This window comes from Coenobita brevimanus, chromosome 14, assembly GCF_032717465.1.
Source record: "Coenobita brevimanus isolate Jiangsu-jjx chromosome 14, ASM3271746v2, whole genome shotgun sequence".
In the NCBI taxonomy this organism is placed as follows: domain Eukaryota; kingdom Metazoa; phylum Arthropoda; class Malacostraca; order Decapoda; family Coenobitidae; genus Coenobita; species Coenobita brevimanus.
The window spans coordinates 6,544,989-6,565,233 of NC_136967.1; the positions used below are offsets into that span (position 1 = coordinate 6,544,989).

At 42.0% G+C, this 20,245-nt stretch overlaps 1 protein-coding gene across 1 annotated transcript in view; it reads right to left on the reverse strand.

The window, feature by feature from the left end:
* LOC145418141 (EF-hand domain-containing protein 1-like) overlaps nucleotides 1–20,245 on the reverse strand; it is a 56,910-nt gene that overhangs the window by 19,622 nt on the left and 17,043 nt on the right. The window contains exons 7-9 of the mRNA XM_080286666.1: nucleotides 17,406–17,584; nucleotides 14,691–14,787; nucleotides 12,628–12,727 (exon numbers count right to left, since the gene is read on the reverse strand). Of these exons, the coding sequence (XP_080142792.1) occupies nucleotides 12,628–12,727; nucleotides 14,691–14,787; nucleotides 17,406–17,584 (376 nt within the window). The remainder of the gene's footprint in view (nucleotides 1–12,627; nucleotides 12,728–14,690; nucleotides 14,788–17,405; nucleotides 17,585–20,245) is intronic.

Consider the following 20,245-nt stretch of genomic DNA (forward strand, 5'->3'; position numbering starts at 1 on the left):
TTATCATTCTTTTTCTGTGCCTGCCCTCCTCTCTTCCTATTTCTCCCATCTTTCCTGTCACTTCTTATTGCTTTTCTTTCCTTTACAGGTGGTTTTACATTGAGTGACAAGCCAAATGGTTTCCTGTAAGCCAAGAAACCATTTACAACGCTGGGTGGTAACCATATAACCAAACCATACGTGCTCCCTACGTATCAACAAGTGGGTTGGTGGAGGGTTAGTGCCCCTCCCTGTAAAACAAATAACTCAGAGTCAAATGGCCACCCCTTACGGGATCATGGCATCTGGCAATAGAGAGATAGAGATAGATAGACAGTACAATGGGTTCAGTACAGCTTGTACCTTCCTCAGGTATGAATAAGGACAGAAGACTTGCATGTATCCTCACAACTAAAACTGCTTCCTTTTATGGATATAATTCTTCCAATTATTTTAAGCTTTGTTATCTTTCAGTTCACCATCCGCCCTTTCCGTTTACAAGAACCATGTTTGTCTTCCCCTCCAGTACCTATACCTGACTATTGATTCTTGTTCTCTCCTGCTTCTCCTCCTGTTTTAGCTAACTTAGTCCACCATACAGTTCCTCTTGAACATTTCTTCCTTTGCACCATTGTTCCATGTGATTTTGTTCGTATTTTTCTTGGGTTTTGGGTTACGGTGATTTCCATTTATTTCTCTCCTTCCCAGTCTATTGATTTTCATGCCTTATCTCTTTCATTGTCGCACTTATCCACCCCAGTTTTACTGTTGGGTAATTTTAATTGTCGCCATGCTTTATGGGGCAATACTGTTGCTGATTCTCGTGACCGCTGCCTTGAGTCTTGTTTTTAATAATGATTTGTATCTGTTGAATACAGGAGCCTCGACGCATTTTGATGCTACAACTCATACATTCTTGTGTTTATATCTCTCCTTCTGTTCCCTTTCTCTTTCCTTAGATTTTCACTGGTATGCTCTTACCAATGTTGTGTACAGTGATCACTTTTCTCTCAAACTTACTCTTACTTCCTATTGTCCCAAGCTCAGGCCTCCTTGGGGATGCTTTCCAAAAGCTGACTGGCCATCTTTTACTTCTGTATCAGTTCCCTCTATACTCCCTTCCTCCTTTCCTGCTGTTTATATACTTGTATGCTTACCTTTTTTAATGTTTTAGTTTTGAAAGCAGTTTTGACCGCGATTCCTAGGTCATCCTGTCCTTTTACTTTTAAATGTGTCCCTTTGTGGGACTCCAATTGTACTGTGGTGCTCCATGTTAAACAGCAACAACAACAACATTCACAAAAATAATCACCAACACCACAACACCAACAACAACAACAACACAACAACAATAACAACAACAACAGCAACACCCACCAGCACCACCACCACCACCACCACCACCACCACCACCACCACAACAACAACAACCAGCACCACCACAACTACAACAACCACCATTATCACATTCATCACCATCACCACCACCACCACCACCACCACTACCATCACCACAATGACAACTACAACAACAACAACAATAACAGCCACAACCACCATCACCATCACCACAACTACATCCACAACCACCACCATCACCACCACAACTACAACCACAACAGCCAAAACAATGACAACCACAACCACCACCACAACAACAACTCCCACTACCACAACAACCGCCACCATCACCACCACCACAACAACCACCATTACAACCACCACCATCACAACAACAACAATAGCCACCACAACAACAACCACCACCACCACAACAACAGTAGCCACTACACCAACCACCACCACAACAACGCAACAACAACAACATTCACAAAAATAATCACAAACACCACAACACCCACCACCACAACAACCATCACCACAACAACCACCACCACCACCACCACAACCACCAAAACTACCACCACAACAACAACAACATCATTCATTTTCATAACCTGAATTCACTCTAAAACAAGCGCCACCATTACATGCTTGACCGTTTCAAGAGTGCGGCCTCGCAGACCACAACAACAACAACAACATTCATTTTCATAGCTTGAATTCACTCTAAAACAAGCGCCACTATTACATACTTGACATTTCAAGATGGCGGCCTCGCAGACGCATTGCCGCTGTGCTGAAGAATGGGCGATGCAACATCTAGGTTTGCTTATATATGACTGTACCAATATGCCCATTGCTTTTGCCTGTAAACGTATTGGCAAAATAGCAAGTAAGTACATTCCCACACCTCCTGTCCTTCATTTGGATGGAAAGTCAGTTGCAGATGCTTATCTGGTTGCTAATGGCTTGCATTTTCATTTTTGTAATGTTAGTAGTGGTCCTCATCTCTCTCCTAATTTCCATGTCCTTGAAGCTACTTCTGAATGTAAGCCTGTTGTCTTCCGGCTGTCGTCTAGTCAGTCATATAATATGCCTTTCACACTCTATGAACTGTCCTCCATCCTTCGTCTCAGTATGAACACTTGTGAAGGTCCCAATGGCATACATTACAATATGCCCGTCACCTTTCCCCCCAGGTCTTCTCCTTTTTATTAGCTACTTATAATCATATTTGGACCGAGGGTGTTTTTCCTCCTCCTTTTTGTAATGCCCTCATTCTCCCATTTCTTAAACTGGGAAAGCTAGGCCATGCTCCTCAGATTTATCACCCAACTGCTCTTACTAGTTGTCTCTGCAAGTTGTCTGAGTATATGATAAATCATCGTCTTATGCGGCTCTTAGAATCCAAACGGCTTTTGTCATCTTCTCTCTCTCTCTCTCTCTTTTTTTTTTTTTGAAAAGCCCGTGGTACCTTAACTCCCATCCATAATCTGGAAACTTACATCCGCTCTCCCGTTGCCACTCCCCAGTCTGTTATTGCAGTTTTCTTTGATCTTGAAAAAGCTTATGACACTGACTGGCACTCTCACACTTTGAGCATGGTTCGTTCTTGTGGTACTGATGGTAACATTGTTGTTTTTTTTAAGAATTTTGTCAGTTCATTTCTTTAGAGCCTGTGTTTAGCATACTTAATCGGATCTATTCCCACAACATGAAGGTGTTCCCCAAGGCAGTGTTCTTAGCACTACTCTCTTTATATTGGCTATTAATGGGATTATTTCTTCCCTCCCGTTAGGCGTTCACTCTTCTTTATATGTAGATGACTTTGCAATATACGCTTCAAACTCTGACATCTCTGTTCTTGGTGCTCTTATTCAATGTGCAGTTTCAGCTGCCTCAAAGTGGACTACTACCCATGGTTTCTGATTCTCTCCTCATAAGTATCATGCTATCACTTTTACACGCTCTCATCTTATTCCTCAGCCACCTTTTTTCCTTTATGGCTCTCTTCTCCCATAAATAACCTCAGCCTCCTTTCTTGGCCTTACTTACTCTAGTCTTACTTGAAAGGACCATATTGCCTTCTTGAAAATTTCAGCTTTGCAGCACCTCTGTCTCTTACAAACTTTGTCTCATGTGTCATGACGTGGCAATCAAACTACAGTACTCTCCTTCACCTCCATATTGTTTTCATTCTCTCCAAACTTGATTATGGTTGCCAGGTTTATTCTTCTGCTTCAGATACCGTCCTTCAACAACTTGATTCCGTGCATCATCGAGGTTTGTGTCTGGCTATTGACATTTTTAAGTCTTCCCCAGTTGAAAGTCTCTATGCTGAATCAGGATTTCCTTCCCTTTTCCGTTGTCTTGCTTTGCTTTCTCTTTGTACCTATGCTAAGTTGCACAGGTTCCCTGGTATTCCATCTCTACTTCCTCCCAGTCCTGACTTGAATGTCTTTTCCTCACATCCTAGGATCAAGCCACCTTTTGCAGTTCAAACTCGAACCATCCCCTCGCACTCCTCCCTTGCAGTTGGTGGTGTTTTCTCTTTTCATCAGAGTCTTTTTCCCCCATGGCTTCTTCCATGTCCCAGTGTTTGTCTTTCCATTTTCCCTTATTCCAAGTCCAATTCTTCTTCCTTCATTCTCCATTCCCAGTTTTTTTTTACCATCTCTCTCGCCATTCCTCTGCATTCCCTGTATACACTGATGGTTTAAAAACTCCAGAGGGTGTTGAGTTCGCAGTTCTCTTTCCAGACACCTTTTATCGTTTTCACCTTCGTGTTTGTGCGAGTGTTTTAACAGCTGAGTTGTATGCCCTCTTGTTTGCGTTATGGTAAATTTGTTGTTCCTCCTCTTCCTCATTCGTGATACTCTCTGATTCTTTTAGTGCTCAGTTCCTTCTTCAGTCATCTTCTACTTCTCACCCTTTGGTCCCTATTATCTTGGAATGGTTGTTCCTTATCTCATCGTAAATCAGTCCAGTTCTGTTGGGTCCCAGGACATGTAGGTGTCGCAAGCAATGAACGTGCTGATCAGTTGGCCTGCACAGCTGTTGCCAGGGAGATCTTCCCTTCCTTACTCATTCTAGTCTCTGATTTCCTTCCTGTCCTATTTTCCTTCCTTAAACATCAATGGCAGTTTTGTTGGGACTCTATCACTAATAATAAACTTCGTGTTGTTAAACCCTTTATTTCTCCATGGCTGACCCCTTGCCACCATAACAGGAGGTGGGAGACTGCTTTAGCTCACCTTAGAATTGGACATACTAGGTTTACTCACTCTTATTTGATGTCCGGTAACTGCCCGCCCCTCTGTACTCATTGCAATACCCTCCTCTCTGTACACCATATCATCCTTGACTTTCCTCTTTAAGCTTTACAGCGACGTGTTGCTTTTCCTTTCCTGACTCATCTTCGACATCCCCCCCCTTCTTGAAGACCTCCAACGAGAATCACCATATTTTTCCTTCCATAATATCATGTCCTTCCTCATCTCTGTTGGTCTTCTTTCATACTTTTAATTTCATTCCCTATTTCAGTAGTTCCATTTGTAATATGACATACAGTAATCTCCCCAATATCCAATGTAATGCAGCCAAAGGCATGTCCGGAAACTGGGTCCATCTGGTTACTGGGCCTGAGGCTTCTGGAGAGGTACTTATGGACCCTAACCCAGCCTAACTCAGAAAACCACCTACATACCTCCCTACCGGACATGCATAGCACCTATTTAAGACCCTATTCACATAAGTAAGGGACACAAGGCATGAAATAAATGAAATGGAACCAAAGCATGAGGATTTAGAGGTGAATATGGAAAATATTTAGCAGTTGACTGCCTACTGAAACTCACTAACAGACATGAGAATCACTATGAAAATCACCTTTTTAAGACCCTATGCACACAAATACGGGACATAAAGCATGAAATAAATGAAATGGAATCAGAGAATGAGGATTTAGAGGAGAGTATGGACAATATTTAGCAGTTGACAGTGTACTTACAACACGTCCGTGGTGGTTGTTACAAAGATTACCCCACCTCTAAGGCTCTGACAGTGGTGAAATGCTCTTGAAGCACGTACAGTAATCCAATGTTGTGCTGCACTTAATCCCTAGCACTGTGAATTATAACTGTTTAAACAAAAACAAGCACGAGCGGCAGCCATCCCGACAATTGTTTACTCACAACAGTAGTTGAGGGGGAACTGGGGAGAGGAAGGGGAGCCAGGGAAGTGAGAAGTGCATGTAAATACAGCTGTTCAGCTTCACGTGCCAAATTCAAATTACGGGTGTTTTTTTTTTTTTTTTTTTTTTGGGGGGGGGGGGGGGGGGCTGAAGGTCCGGGCCCAGAATGTCCGGACATTGGGGTGTCCGAATATTGGGCATACGGTTATTAAAGAGATTACTGAACTACTTCTGTTAGTACATTTCTTTAAATACGCCGCATCAGTGTTTACAGCCTGCCCAGCATACACAGCTTGTTGCTGATAATCCAGCTCCATGCTGGATTTTGGCACTAGGTTCTTAATGTTCTTTTTCTTAAGCTTGCTGGCATGGTGGCCACTACCTCTTTATTGAGTACTCTTCTGCCTGCCGACATGAGGTGATGGAGTGGAAGAGTTTGTGTACAGTAATTTACAAGTATGTTTAGAAAAATGTGTCAGCTACAGTTGAATATGTAATACCCATACTACAAACATGTTCTTTCTCCTGATAAGTTTACAGTGGGCATATGGTCCCTCATGTACACCCACTACAATAATTATCAGCATCCCATGCTTCGATATCCTTTACAATTATCACTGGAAAAGAAACTGTGAATATGCAGTAACAGTTGGTACACCTGATTCTCCCTCTCCCTCTAAATCTCTGTCCCTCCACTCCCCCCGTCTCTCTCTCTCTCTCTCTCTCTCTCTCTCTCTCTCCAGATGTAGTATAACACCTGTAGCTTCATGTCGTGTATAATGAAAAATTCAAAGCAATGGATATAATGCTCAAAGGTGTCTCAACGCATTATCCACTTGATAATATAGAAATGAAAGTACTATTATTCTCCTTAGCACCCATTGTATCCAAGGTTGCCACCTTAGGATTTTCTGACACACTGTGATACTGTGACAACAACCATTAACATTTAATGAATGGGTTGATGACAAACTCAACTAGAGCACATCCATTTCCAAAGAAATATCTATCTATCTATCTATTGCCAGATGCCTCAATCCCGTTTGGGGTGGCCACAAACAAATCGCCCTGTCCCCCGCCATTTCACTGCCCTGCTCCCAACTCACACCCCCCTCTCTCATATACCTCTCCACCCCATCCCTCCATCTCATCCTCGGCCTCCCCCTCCCTCTTCCCCCCCCCACCTCACTCACATACACTCTCTTCGTCAGTCTTTCACCCTCTATCCTCTCCACATGGCCAAACCACCTCAGTGTGTTCCTCATAAAGCTTCCTATCACAACCACATCCACACCACAACGCTCCTTTATATCCTCATTCGTCAACCTGTCTCTCCATGTGACTCCACAGGCTCCTCTTAAATAACTCATTTCCACTGCTCTCACTCTTGACTTGTGTCCTTCCAGCAACGTCCAAGCTTCACTTCCATACGTTAGAGTTGGTATCACAATACTGTCATGTAGTAACTTTTTCACTTCCATGCTCACTTCCCTGTTTCTTATCAATGCTTTCAAAGAACCAGCAATCTTTCTTCCCTGCTGTACCCTTTCAAGCACTTCACCCTCCAAACCTCCATCCTTACTCATCACACTACCCAAGTACTTAAACGTACTCACATTTTCCAGTTCCTCACCATCCAACCTCGCTGTACATTCACTGACTTCACCTCTCTCAAAGACCATCACTTTACTCTTCCCTACATTCACCTTTAGATTCCGTTTCTTACACACTCTCCCAAACTCATCCACCAAGCCTTGCAGCTCCCCTTCGTCTTCACTCAACAACACAGTATCACCTGCAAACAACAGTACAGGGAGTTTCCAAACACTATCCTCTCTCACCAGGGCCACTCCAACATCCATTACCCTACCTTGTACCTCTTTTACTACCCCATCCATGTACAGATTGAACAACCATGGAGACATGACACATCCTTGTTTCAACCCAACTTTCAAAGACAAAAATTCACTTAGTACACCATCCACACGCACTGCAGCCTTCACACCATCGTACATACTCTTCACAGCATTCAACAACTTCCCATCTACTCCATATATTCTTAACACTTTCCACAATCCTTGTCTATCCACTGTGTCATATGCTTTCTCCAAATCCATGAAAGCCGCATACAACTTCTTTACCTTCTCTAGAAACTTTTCCACTAAAGATCTCAGAATGAATATCTGATCTACACAACCTCTTCCCTTCCTAAAGCCTCCTTGTTCTTCTCCAACTAATTTCTCTGTTCTTTCTCTAACTCTGTCAATAAGTATCCTACCATACACTTTTCCTATTATACTAAGAAGACAAATGCCCCTATGATTACCACACACTTCTTTTTCCCCTTTTCCTTTGTACAAGGGAATAATTATACCTGACTTCCAATCCTCCGGGACTCTACCTACCTCCCAGGCCAATCTGTACATCTTCCACATCCATTCTACTACTATCTCTCCCCCATGCTTCAGCATTTCACCGCACACTCCATCAATTCCTGGGGCATTCCCCAATTTAACTTTCTTCATTGCTTCCACAACTTCTATCCTATTGATTTCTTCCTGTCTTCTCACCTCCCTCCTTCTCCCAGCCATTCCCCAGCCACTTATACTCGCATTACTTCCATCCTCTATGTTCAACAATTCCTTAAAGTGTTCTCTCCATCTGCTCACTTTTTCTCCCTTCTCCATTAGTAATCTACCATTTTTATCTTTCACTCCCCTGCTAACTTCACTTCCACCCTGTCTTACTCTTTTCACCTCTTTCCAGAACCTTTTCTTACAGTCCCTCCACTTTACACTCAAATTCCTTCCAAATTCCTCATCCACTCTCTTCTTACTCTCTCTTACTAATCTTTTCACCTCTCTTTCTTTCTTTCTACATATAACTCTCTCTTCCGCCTCTCAACTTCTTCCATGCCCCTATTTCTCATCCATTCATTGTATGCTTTCTTCTTTTGTGCCACAGCCTGTCTCACCTCTTCAGTCCACCACGCTGTTCCTTGCATCCCCAGAGATAGTATTATATCTCTGAGCTGCCTCATGTTCTTTCTTACATCTACATCCTTCCCCTTTGGGAATTTTAAGTTTAATTATTCCCTTTTTAGTACCAGTCTTTAACATCCATTCTCTCTTATCAGCTGTTTTCTTTTCATGTTCTGTCGTTTTATAATATACGTATTTTTATTGAAAATCTTCTGCAAGTGGAGCCGAGCTTTTATAGGGCCTGTCTTTTACCCACATTCACACTGATGATCCTGAATAATTTTATTATTCAGTAGTGGTAGGTGGGGACGCTCACCATCCACTCACTCAATGTAGTGCTGCTTTGGGTGTCTGCCTTTTCCTCTCTTCCATTCTTCATCTTCTGTCTTTCTTTCCTTCATTCTATCCTCTTTCTTCTGCCTACTTGTGACTTTACACTCCCTCCTCTGTCTTTCTTTCCTTCATTCTTTCCTCTTCTCTCTGCCTATGGGTGACACTACACTGAGTGACAAGCCAAATGGTTTCCTGTACACCAGGAAACCATTTACTATGCTGGGAGGTAACCATATACCCAAATTATGGCGCCCAGTGGTTTAGTGGGTTAATAAGGTGCTCCACTCGGACTGACCCAGTATAAGTTTATATCCAAAGGGTGGTTGGGGTTTATTGCTCACATAATGCCATGCAGGGATGAGTGAGGCTAATCACTCTCATCTTAAATGTCAGGACCAACTTGCCTTGCCCCGGGCTCCTATGTCTCTCATAGGGCGACATAGGATTGGATGATGGATGGATGGATATACTATGCCCTTACTTTAACCAGGGACAGATTGGCAATCTCAACCATTAATGTAAAGCTATGACTAAAAATCACCGCAACAGTATGATACTAACCACAAAGAAATGTAAAGAAAAATATGGTGAGCCGTAGTATTGTCTATTAATAATGCCATTAAGATACAGTAACCAACAAAATTATCAAAATGCTGTTGGATGAAATGAATGAATTTCAGCTGTAGATACGAACCCACTGCATTTTTCCCTTAATTCAGCAGCAAGAAAAAGGCATGCAGCATGGCAGTCTTGTTTCATTATGCATTCAGCACACTAAAAAGCATGTACAGTATTAGTTTAAATACAGTAAACCCTCGATAAAACAAACCCTGGCATTGTGAATTTTGGATACAGTGGACGACCAAATCACGACCGAACTTCCCCCGGATTCTGCGAACGAAGGTCATTAAATGCATGGGAAGTTCGCGAATCAACCCACAGTGACAACAGTATCCCTTCCTGGCACAGTAAGTGTACTTCAACGCATCCCTTTCTGGCACAGTAAGTGTACTGTAACAGTACTACATTATACTGTATTCTTATTATAGGTATTGTATTTATATGTACAACTTCATACAGTATTGTATTTACATGTACAGTAACCCCTCCAATATCCGGATCAATAGAGCCATAGGCAGGTCCGGATAGTGGTCCTGTCCGGATATTGGGCCCCAGCTTATGGACTAGTACTTACGGACCCTAACTCTGAAAAACACCTATACAACTCCCTCTGGACATGCATAGCACCTATTTAAGACCCAAATCACACCAATAAGGTACATAAAAGACTGAAATAAAAGCAAAAGAACCATAAAATGAGGTTTTAGAGGTGAGTTTATACAATATTAAACATTCTGGGTACTTACAAGTCCCTTGGTCTTGGACTGGTTTGAACCGCCAGTTTGCAGTCCACAGTTAATCCTCTGCACTCTAAATTGTAATTTCTTAACACTGCACAACACTGTAAATTCCTGTGTGTTCTAGTGGCAAGGTATTGCAGTTTATTCACTGTTTATTCACAAAAAACAAGCACCTGTGGCTTGCACTGTTATGAGTATCTGCTCTCCATCGGAGTTAAGCTGTGACTGTTGATGTTGGTGGGGTAACAGAGTTGCCAGATCGCAACAGCCACATTACCAATCTCCTCAACTTTCATTGTCAAATATAACTTTTCATTACCAAATTCGTAAAGCTAGCATATATTCTTCACTAATTATATATACAAGTGGAAATACATGTAATCACTCTCCTTATAACTAACAACATGTTGATTATTTTCACACTATGTAGGGTAGCAGATTAATCAGAGAGAGCAAACAATCCACCATCTCCATCCTGTGTATCCTCATACATGTGAAAAATCCATTTGGTAATGCATTATTCTAATGCATTACCAAACGAATTTTTCATTACCAAATTGGCTCACACTTGGTAATGAAAAATACCAAATGGCAACCTGACAGGGGAGGGGGGAGGGGGAGGAAGGAAGGGGTGAAGGGACCATGGTGTAACAGCTGTTTGGCGCCAGGCGGGAATTTCAAATTATGGGAGGGAAAAAAGTCAGATTTTTTTCTAATTTTTTGCAGTTTTTGGCCCATTTTGGGAATATTGGATCCCAGGAGGATTATGTCCGGTTAGTGGGGATGTTCGGATATTGGGCGTTCGGATATTAGAGGGATTACTGTACTTCATAAACCATTGAATTCTCCATGTAAAACTTCACAGAATTAGTTTAGGTTATGCTTGAGCACGTAGGACCGAATGATTCCCCTTATATAGCAAACTGAGTTCGGTAATCCCTCGGAAATACCGAACCCCTCGTATATAGCAAAACTTTCAGATATAGTGACCCACCCTTCCCCCCAATTAGTTTGTTATATCGAGGGTTCACTGTAACAGCGCAAGATAATGCAGGGCAGGAAGGCTCAGTGGTAGAGCACCTGACTCAAGACCAAAGGATCAAGAGTTCACACCTTGCCCAGGTAGCTGCACCGTGGGGAGAGGCAGCGCTCTCCCGTCACCTAGCGTTGTTGTACCAGCCATAGCTCAGTGGGTTAGAGCACTCTGCTCTGACTGAACGAGCAGAGGTTTCAGTCCACCCCTGGGTCACTGGTAGACATCAGGAAGGGCATCCAGTCATAAAATGCTACACACTCCAAACCAAAGTCCTTTACCCAGGGGCAACACCTTAGCCCTTATCGAAAAATGAGGATATAGCATTAAAAAAAAAAAAAAATAGTTTAATGTATAAAATATGCTAAATGATGTTTCAGTGTGCTAGAAACTGATTTCCACACCAAAATGGCAACGCTGCCAGTCACACACTATGGAGTAGTCAATCCTAGGACTCATATTCAAAGTGGCTTCAGGTTCTTTTGTAACACTTCTTAGACAGTGACTTATTCAGCACATTACACGACAACATTCTCTTTATAATTTTTATGAAAACTATGTTGAAACTAAAACTCTATAAGTATGGTAACTTAAAAAGACTCATAATTATAGACAAAACAAACAGCCTGGTATCCAGTGCTACAAAGCCTCCGATGCCACTATGAATACGGAGCAGATCAGAGATACCAACATGGCACATTAACTCAGTTTATTCTCAGATCTCTCGTCCGGTGTGTCAAACTTTATTACATTAAAAGAATGCCAATAATTTTTTAAGTGGGTATACATTAGATCTAAACTCTGATGTTTACATTATTTCCAATTCAGTGACAACATACAGACTCAAATAAGATAGGCTACTGACGTTTAGCCTGCACCATCACATGACAAACAAAGAACAATGTACATCAAGCCAAACACTTTTAGGTTGCTCAAGGAATCTATATCAGTAATTTTTTAATTATACAGTATACAAAATATGAAACTTGAGAACATAATTATTGTTTATGAAAATAATACTGGGAGAGGGCAGAGAATGAATATGTGTACTGTACTACCATACATTTCATGGTGATGTAAAGATAACTAAAACAGGAAAGGAGGCCTGGAAATCTCTCCTCACTGTACTGGTGTTCGGATGTGACAATCCCCTTGCTCAACATTTGTACTACAGTACTATCAGACTGGTATCTCCCATGGCATGGGAAAGAAAAGCCTTTCAAGTAGATCCATCTTCTCCACTGATTGTCCCCAATGAAATCCAAAAGCTGTGTTCTGGATATCCCTACCTTTTGTAAGTGTGAGAAACTGAATTGGGGGTACAGTGAAAAATATTTGCACTTTAAGATGTAATCCATCTTTTTCAGTATGTATATTATTTACAATGCATTTTTCAGTACTTACCTTGGTGTTGTCAACTACTTTCATTGGTGGGATGTTGTCAGCACCGTAGTGGTAGAGGAGGAACCTCTGGGTGGCATCATCACACCCTGTTACCAGCACCCTGCACAAAGTCACTGTGTCATAGTAATGTACTGTGCAGTGATAGCAACAGTAGTATCCAGTTGCAGTCATAGTACTGTTGTAATCTATTTATCTATCTACTGCCAGGCACCTTAATCCTGTTAGGGGTGGCCACAAACAAATCACCTCCATGTTGCTCTGTCCCCTGAAATTTCACTGCCCTGCTTCCAGCTCATTCCCCCATCTGTCATATACCTCTCCACTTCATCCCTCCATCTCATCCTTGGCCTCCCCCTCCCTCTCCCCCCATCCATCTCACTCACGTACACTCTTCTCGTTAGTCTCTCACTCTCCATCCTCTCCACATGGCCAAACCACCTCACTATTTCTCCTAACACTTTCTGTCACATCCACATCTACACCACAATGCTCCTTTGCTTCCTCATTTGTCAGTCTGTCTCTCCATGTAACTCTACATGCTCCTCTCAGATAACTCATTTCCACTGCTCTCACTCTTCACTTGTGTCCTTCCAATACGGCCCAAGCTTCACTACCATACGTTAGAGTTGGTATCACAATACTGTCTTGGAGTGACTTTTTTACTTCCATATTCCCTTTCCCGTTTCTCATCACTGCTTTCAAACAACAAGCAACTTTTCTTCCTTGTTGTACCTTTCAAGCACTTCACCCTCCAAACTTCCATCCTTACTCATCACACTACCTAGTTACGGTATCACACTACCTAAGTACAGTACTTAAATACACTCCCTTTGCGGGATTAGGGCGTCGGGCTATAGATAGATAGATAGACATTTTCCATTTCCACATCATCCAACTTCACTGTACATCCACTGACTTCATTTCTCTCGAAGACCATAACTTTGCTCTTCCCAATGATCACCTTTAGATTCTGTTTCTTACACAATCTCCCAAATTCATTCACCAAGCCTTGAAGTTCCCCTTCGTCCTCACTTAAAAATACAGTATCATCTGCAAACAACAGTACAGGGAGTTTCCAAATGCTGCCCTCTCTCATTAGGGCTGCTCCAACATCCACTGCCCTACCTTGTATCTTTTTTATAATCCTATCCATATACAGATTAAACAACCATGGAGACATGACACATCCCTGTTTCAATCCAACATTCAGACAGAAAAATTCACTCAGTTCACTATCCACACACACTGAAGCCTTAGCATCCTCATATAATCTTCATGGCATTCAACAACTTCCCATTTACTCCATATTCTTAATATTTTCCACATTCCTTGTCTATCCACCCAGTCATATGCTTTCTCCAAATCCATGAAGACTGCATACAACTTCTTTCCCTTCTCTAGAAACTTTTCAACTAAAGGCCTAAAATTGAATATTTGATCTACACAACCTTATCCCTTCCTAAAACCTCCCCGTAATTCTCCAATTAATTCCTCTGTTATTTCCCTAACTCTGTCAATTAGTATCCTACCATTTACTTATCCTATTACACTAAGAAGACAAATGCCCCTATGATTACCACACACTTCTTTTTTCCCATTTTCCTTTGTACATCAATCTACCATCCAATCATTTGTCATCCCATGAGAAGCACAGGAGCCTGGGGCTAGGCAAGTTGATCTTGACATTTAAGATGAGAGTGATCAGCCTCACTCATCCCTGAGTAGCATTATGTGAGCAATAAACCCCAACCACCCCTTGGATATAAACCTAAACAGGCTCAATCCAATTGGTGCACCTTCATTACCCATTGAATCACCAAGTGCCATAATTTAGTTATATGGTTACCATCCAGCTTAGTAAATGGTTCACTGGTGTACAAGAAACCATTTGGCCTGTCACTCAGTGCAGAGTCACACATTGGCAGAAGAAAGGGGATAGAATGAAGGAAAGAAAGACAGAAGAGAGAGTGTAAAGTCACCCGTAGGCAGAAGGAAGAGGAAAGAATGAAGGACAGAAACACCTCTGCACAGGGGAATAATTAAACCTGACTTCCAATTCTTACCTTCTGCCAAAGATGGTGAGTGTGGCTGGTGGGATGAGGTGGCGGGGGGTCAGCCACTCCTCTATGCGGCCCTCCTCTCCAATATCCACAAAAGCTCCTGTGGAAAGACGTGTTTTACTTTAGTTTTAGCATCTTCAGATTACATACTCTTCTTTGGAGAGACTTCTTTCTTTAACTAAAGGAAATTAGCTTAATGTGATCAAGGTAAATGAGTTTGGGATGGAGCCAGGAAATGCAAGGCATAAATGGATGTATGATCCTTTTCACTTAGCATTTTGTTATTAGATTCTCCTCTTTTGCACTTTCCTTTACCCATTTCAGACTTTTTTCAGGGAATACAGCAGGATGTTTTAAGGTGCTTTACCTCTAAGAAAACTGAAGGCCTAAATAAAATTTAAGCTGCCATTAGCCTATGCACTTATTGAACACTCTGAGTCCCTCCCACTGAGTTGCAAGTGAGGTATGGTAGGTGTAATGACTATGAGCACTTATATTTTAATTAATCACTGTTCTGGTTCACATTATAAAAATGTACTATCAAAAAGCAATCAGTGAACCCTGTATATCAAACTTTAACAGAGTATTAGGCTGAGTATGGATAAGTATAGCTTGTGCACATGTGCATCCATACATGCATGAATGTGTGTGTGTGTATTCACCTACAGTAACCCCTCCAATATCCGACGTAACAGAGCCCAAGTAACGTCCAGGACTTGGGCAAAATGCCCCTGGACAGGTACATATAGACCCCAACTAAACCTAACTTTGAAAGCCACCTAAATAACTCCCTACCAGACATGCACAGCACCTATTTAAGACCCTATTAACACAAACAAGGGACAGAAACCATAAGATAAATAAAAAGGAACCAGAGAATGAGAAACTAGAAGTGAGTAAGGAAAATATTTAGCAGTGTACTGGGTACTTACTACATGTCCTTGGCCATCGTGAAGATTAACCCGCCTCATCTATGGCTCTGACAGTGGTGAAGGTGCACTCAAAGCACATACAGTACAGTAATCCGGTCTTGCACTGCACTTAATCCTTTGCACAGTGAATTATAATTTTTTGACACTGCATATTCTGTTCTTACTTGCACTGCACTTAATCATTTGAACTGTGAATTATAATTTTCTAACACTGCATATTCTGGTGTTTACACTTGCGCTGCACTTGAAACACTCCTGAGTTGCACTCTGTACTTAATCCTTTGCACTCTGAATTCTAATTTCTTAAAGCTGGCGACGAGTATGCAGTCACGACAGTAGGTATGCGGGAAGTGGGGAGGATGCAGAGGTGCTCTAGTGGACATCGCTGGAACTAGGCGTCAAAACACAACTGTTCATCACTGCACGGCAATTTTAAAGAGCAGAGATGAACACATATTGGCTTTTTTTTTTTTCTTCTTTTTTTTTTCATTTTGATATTTTTTGGCCATTTTTGGTGTCCCTGATTGTTTCGGACGTTCAGATATCTTGGGGAATATCCGAGACTTAAGCCTAAAATGTCCAAAACTTGGGGTGACCAGGTCTTGGTCGTCCAGGTCTTATAAGGGTTACTGTATTTGTATTTTACAGGATCTGAGTATTAAACTCATACTGTTCTGTTTCCAGCACCACAACTATTCAATTTTTCCATGAAAATATGGGTATTCTTAGTAGTTGCCACACTTTCATCTAATTGGTTCCATTTAAGTATACTTGTAAATTATTTGGAATACTATATTTTCTTACATTATCCATGCACCCATGAAGCTTAAATTTATAACTATGTCCTCTTGTTCTTCCACCATCCGCTAGGATATAATTACAGTATCTCAATCTTTTCAATACAATGCATACATTTATACAAAATTATCATGTCTCCTCTTTCTCTTCTCTCTTACAACATAAGTAATTTCAGCCATTGTAACCCCTTCTCATACTGTACAAGTTCTCTCAAGTGTAGTATCAACTTAGTAGCCACTCTTTGTACTTTCTCTAATTTACTGAAATGTTTTTTTGGTGGAGACCACACAAATGCACCCAGTGTCATTATCAATGAACTTAGCATATCTTCACTCATATAATTAAATGCTATTTGTTAAAATATTGTATGCTCTGCTGGTTATCTTATTTAAATTCTTCTCTGGTGATAATCCCTGCTGTATTGTTACACTCAAATCCTCATGTGTCATCTAGGTTATGTCTTCTATCCCCATTTTATAGCCCCATTTTGGTCTTTTCTCGCTTACACCCATCGTGTGTGTGTGTGTGTGTGTGTGTGTGTGTGTGTGTGTGTGTGTGTGTGTGTAGTGTGTAGTGTGTGTGTGTGTGTGTGTGTGTGTGTGTGTGTGTGTGTGTGTGTGTGTGTGTGTGTGTGTGTGTGTGTGTGTGTGTGTGTGTGTGTGTGTGTGTGTGTTTTAGATTATGCCTTCACAGAGAAGAACTTTGCAGACGGAAGAACTGGAAAGGTACTTGGTTGTACACCAGCAGCATTGCAATCCTGATTCTCCCCAATCCTTTTGAACAGCACAAAATTGGGGAAGAGGATGATCTATCTAACTACCATATCTATAGCCTGACACCTTAATCCCGTAAAGGGTGGCCACAAACAAATCACCTCAATGTTGCCCTGTCCCCTGCCCCTGATAATATTGATAATGAAGAAAATGACCTTATGTAGAAGTGCTATAATCTCCTGGACACAGACTGAGATGGTGTTATGGCTACTCACCCCTGCCAGAGTCTGAGAGTGGAACCTTAACTGGTCGCAACAGCACAGGACTGAAGCGCTTGATCTCTGGTAGCTGCAAGTGAGCTGGCAGGCGCATCTCCACTGTTTGCCCTGCTGGTCGGTATAGCAGCACAGCACTCACTGCACCACCATCACCCTCCTCCACCACCACATCAAATCTGGAGAGAGAGGAATGTACATAAGAGAACATCACCATCATCAATGCCATCACCTCCACTGCCGCCAATACTACCAGTGCCTTACTTCCTCTCAGGAATCTCCCACTGGGGCATGGCTGGATGCTTTGTCTGTATATACCTCTCTTTCAATCACTCCTTGGATATAAGAATAACATTACTTAATTACGGTACAGTTCAAGCAACCTAATGTCATTTTGAGGTGCTCTTTAGTTTTTTTTTAATTGGATGCCAGGGAATACAGTATTGTCTTATGATGTATCCCTGTTATTTTTCACCTTTTCAGGTCTAAAATGAACATATACTGTAACTGCATAAGTAATTATGACAGGTCCAATATCCATCAGCTGTTATGCATGGTTGATTAGATGGATTTTATATCGAAATAAGCTGCTTTATTCTGTGGTAAGACTAATATGTAAGCCTATTCCCAGTAGTATGATATTACTGCAGTGCTTTATGTGTCATTTCACACACCAAATACCGGTACCACCCCATCACACTCCTCTGCACCCCTTCTTATGTCACTGAATGACTGGTACTACAACAAGTTACACCTCACATCCCCCTAGCCCCATCATAACATGGCTTTAGGCCACTACACTCCACAAACACTCTTCTTACAGACCTTACACAGAGAGTTTTGATGGCATGAATTCAGCTCGGCCACCACACAGAACACTCCTACTCACACTAGACATTAGCAAAGCTTTTGATGCCATCCCCAGCCACAACCTTACAAACAAAATATTCAACACAAACATGCACAATAACACAAAGATGGCTGGCAAACTACATAGTAGGCAGATGTGCACATATAAACATTTGCCAGTCAGTCTTTGAACATCAGAAACTTCACAAATGGCGTCCCTCAAGGATCTGTTTGTCCCCTACACTCTTTAACCTATACATGCATGACATACCTACTGTACACACCACAGACACACACAGCTTCCTATGCAGATGACATTACACTTACATGTACACATCAAAATGCAAATACAGCTGCACACATCCTCCAACCTTACCTCAACACACTACACAAATGGTTCACCACAAACTGGCTCAAAATAGCCCCAGCCAAATCTACAGTGACCCTTCTCACAAACTGAACAGCAAAACACAGTCACATTCCACACCTCACCATGAACAACATTCCCCTAACACACACACACACACACACACAAAATCCTTGGTGTAACATACAATACATCAATGTCATTTAAATAACACATCACAAAGATTAAAAATAAAATAACATCGAGACTCAATGCCTTGAGGTCACTTGCCCATACAACATTTGGACACAACAAAGAAACAACCACCACAGTATACAAACAATACACACAATCCTCGTAAATCGCGTGTTCATAAATCACAGATTCGTAAATCATGGCTAGGTGGCCGTCAGACTGCCAGCAACCTTAAATCACTGTTATGTCACAAAAATCGCAGACCTAGGCACCTAAGTGGGCCTTTTCCGAGGAGTATTGTAAACCGCGGCATTCAAACTGAAAATCGCGACCCAACAACCAATCACCACTTGTCCCTGGTGGCATATGTGCATACTAATGCCGCCATGTTGTTGTTCTTCTTGTCCCGCCAGTCCGCACACTACGGACCGTCGCAGTGGAGTACAAGAGTTACCTGCCTTTTTTGTGCAACTTTCCCCCATCTCCTACCTGCCATGGCCCCCCCCGACCCCCCAATGAAGCGCTCTAAGCAGTATAGCATCAAGAAGCTGCTGCAGTTGTTGTACAGTCAATGTTTGGAGCTCAATCATCGTGTCGAGAGGGGAGAGAAGTTTTAAAAGCTGGCAAAAGAGTTTGGGAAGAGCAAGTGCTGAGAGGTTCTAAGTTCTTCCCAACACATCCCAACTCCATTGACTTAAGCAATTTCGTCATAGGATTAAGGTGAGATCCCTTAACATAGCTTATTTCTATTTAATACATGCACTGAATATTCCTAAATTTGTATGTTTGTGTTTGATGGTGCCTAGATAAGTGTAGGTAGGGTGCTGTGGGGGTGGGGTTGGCCAAAGTCCAGACCCAAATTAATTTTTCACATAAGAGTTATTATTCATAAATCACAGAATTCGTAAATCACAGCAGTGGTCCAAACCCAAATTGCCACAATTTACGAGGATTGAATGTACATACATTCAGTGATGAATTATGCAAGCCCTGCCTGGGCTCCTAACCTCACCAATACACACTACAACACTCTGCAGACCATACAGAACAAGGCCCTAAAAATAATCACAGGCTGCACAGCTACTACACCCACAGACCACCTACATCAAGAAACCAAAGTCCTCAAAGTCAAGCATCACCTTGACATGAGAGGCACCCAAATGCTCGCTGCAGCCTCCACAAACCCACAACATCCACTACACTACATGGCAGCACATCCACACACACCAAGGAACATCAAAACAACACCCGGCACACAATATCATACACAAATACTGTCATCTCTTCCCCCTCGCCCACCTCTGACCAGCTTCCAGAAGCATATGCATACTCAAATCACTCACTGCTCCATTTAGTCAAAGACAACACACAGCTGCATGCAAGGCCTCCTGATATCCACCCTTCTGAATCCTATCTCCCTCGTGAGGACAGGATCCACCTGGCCAGGCTG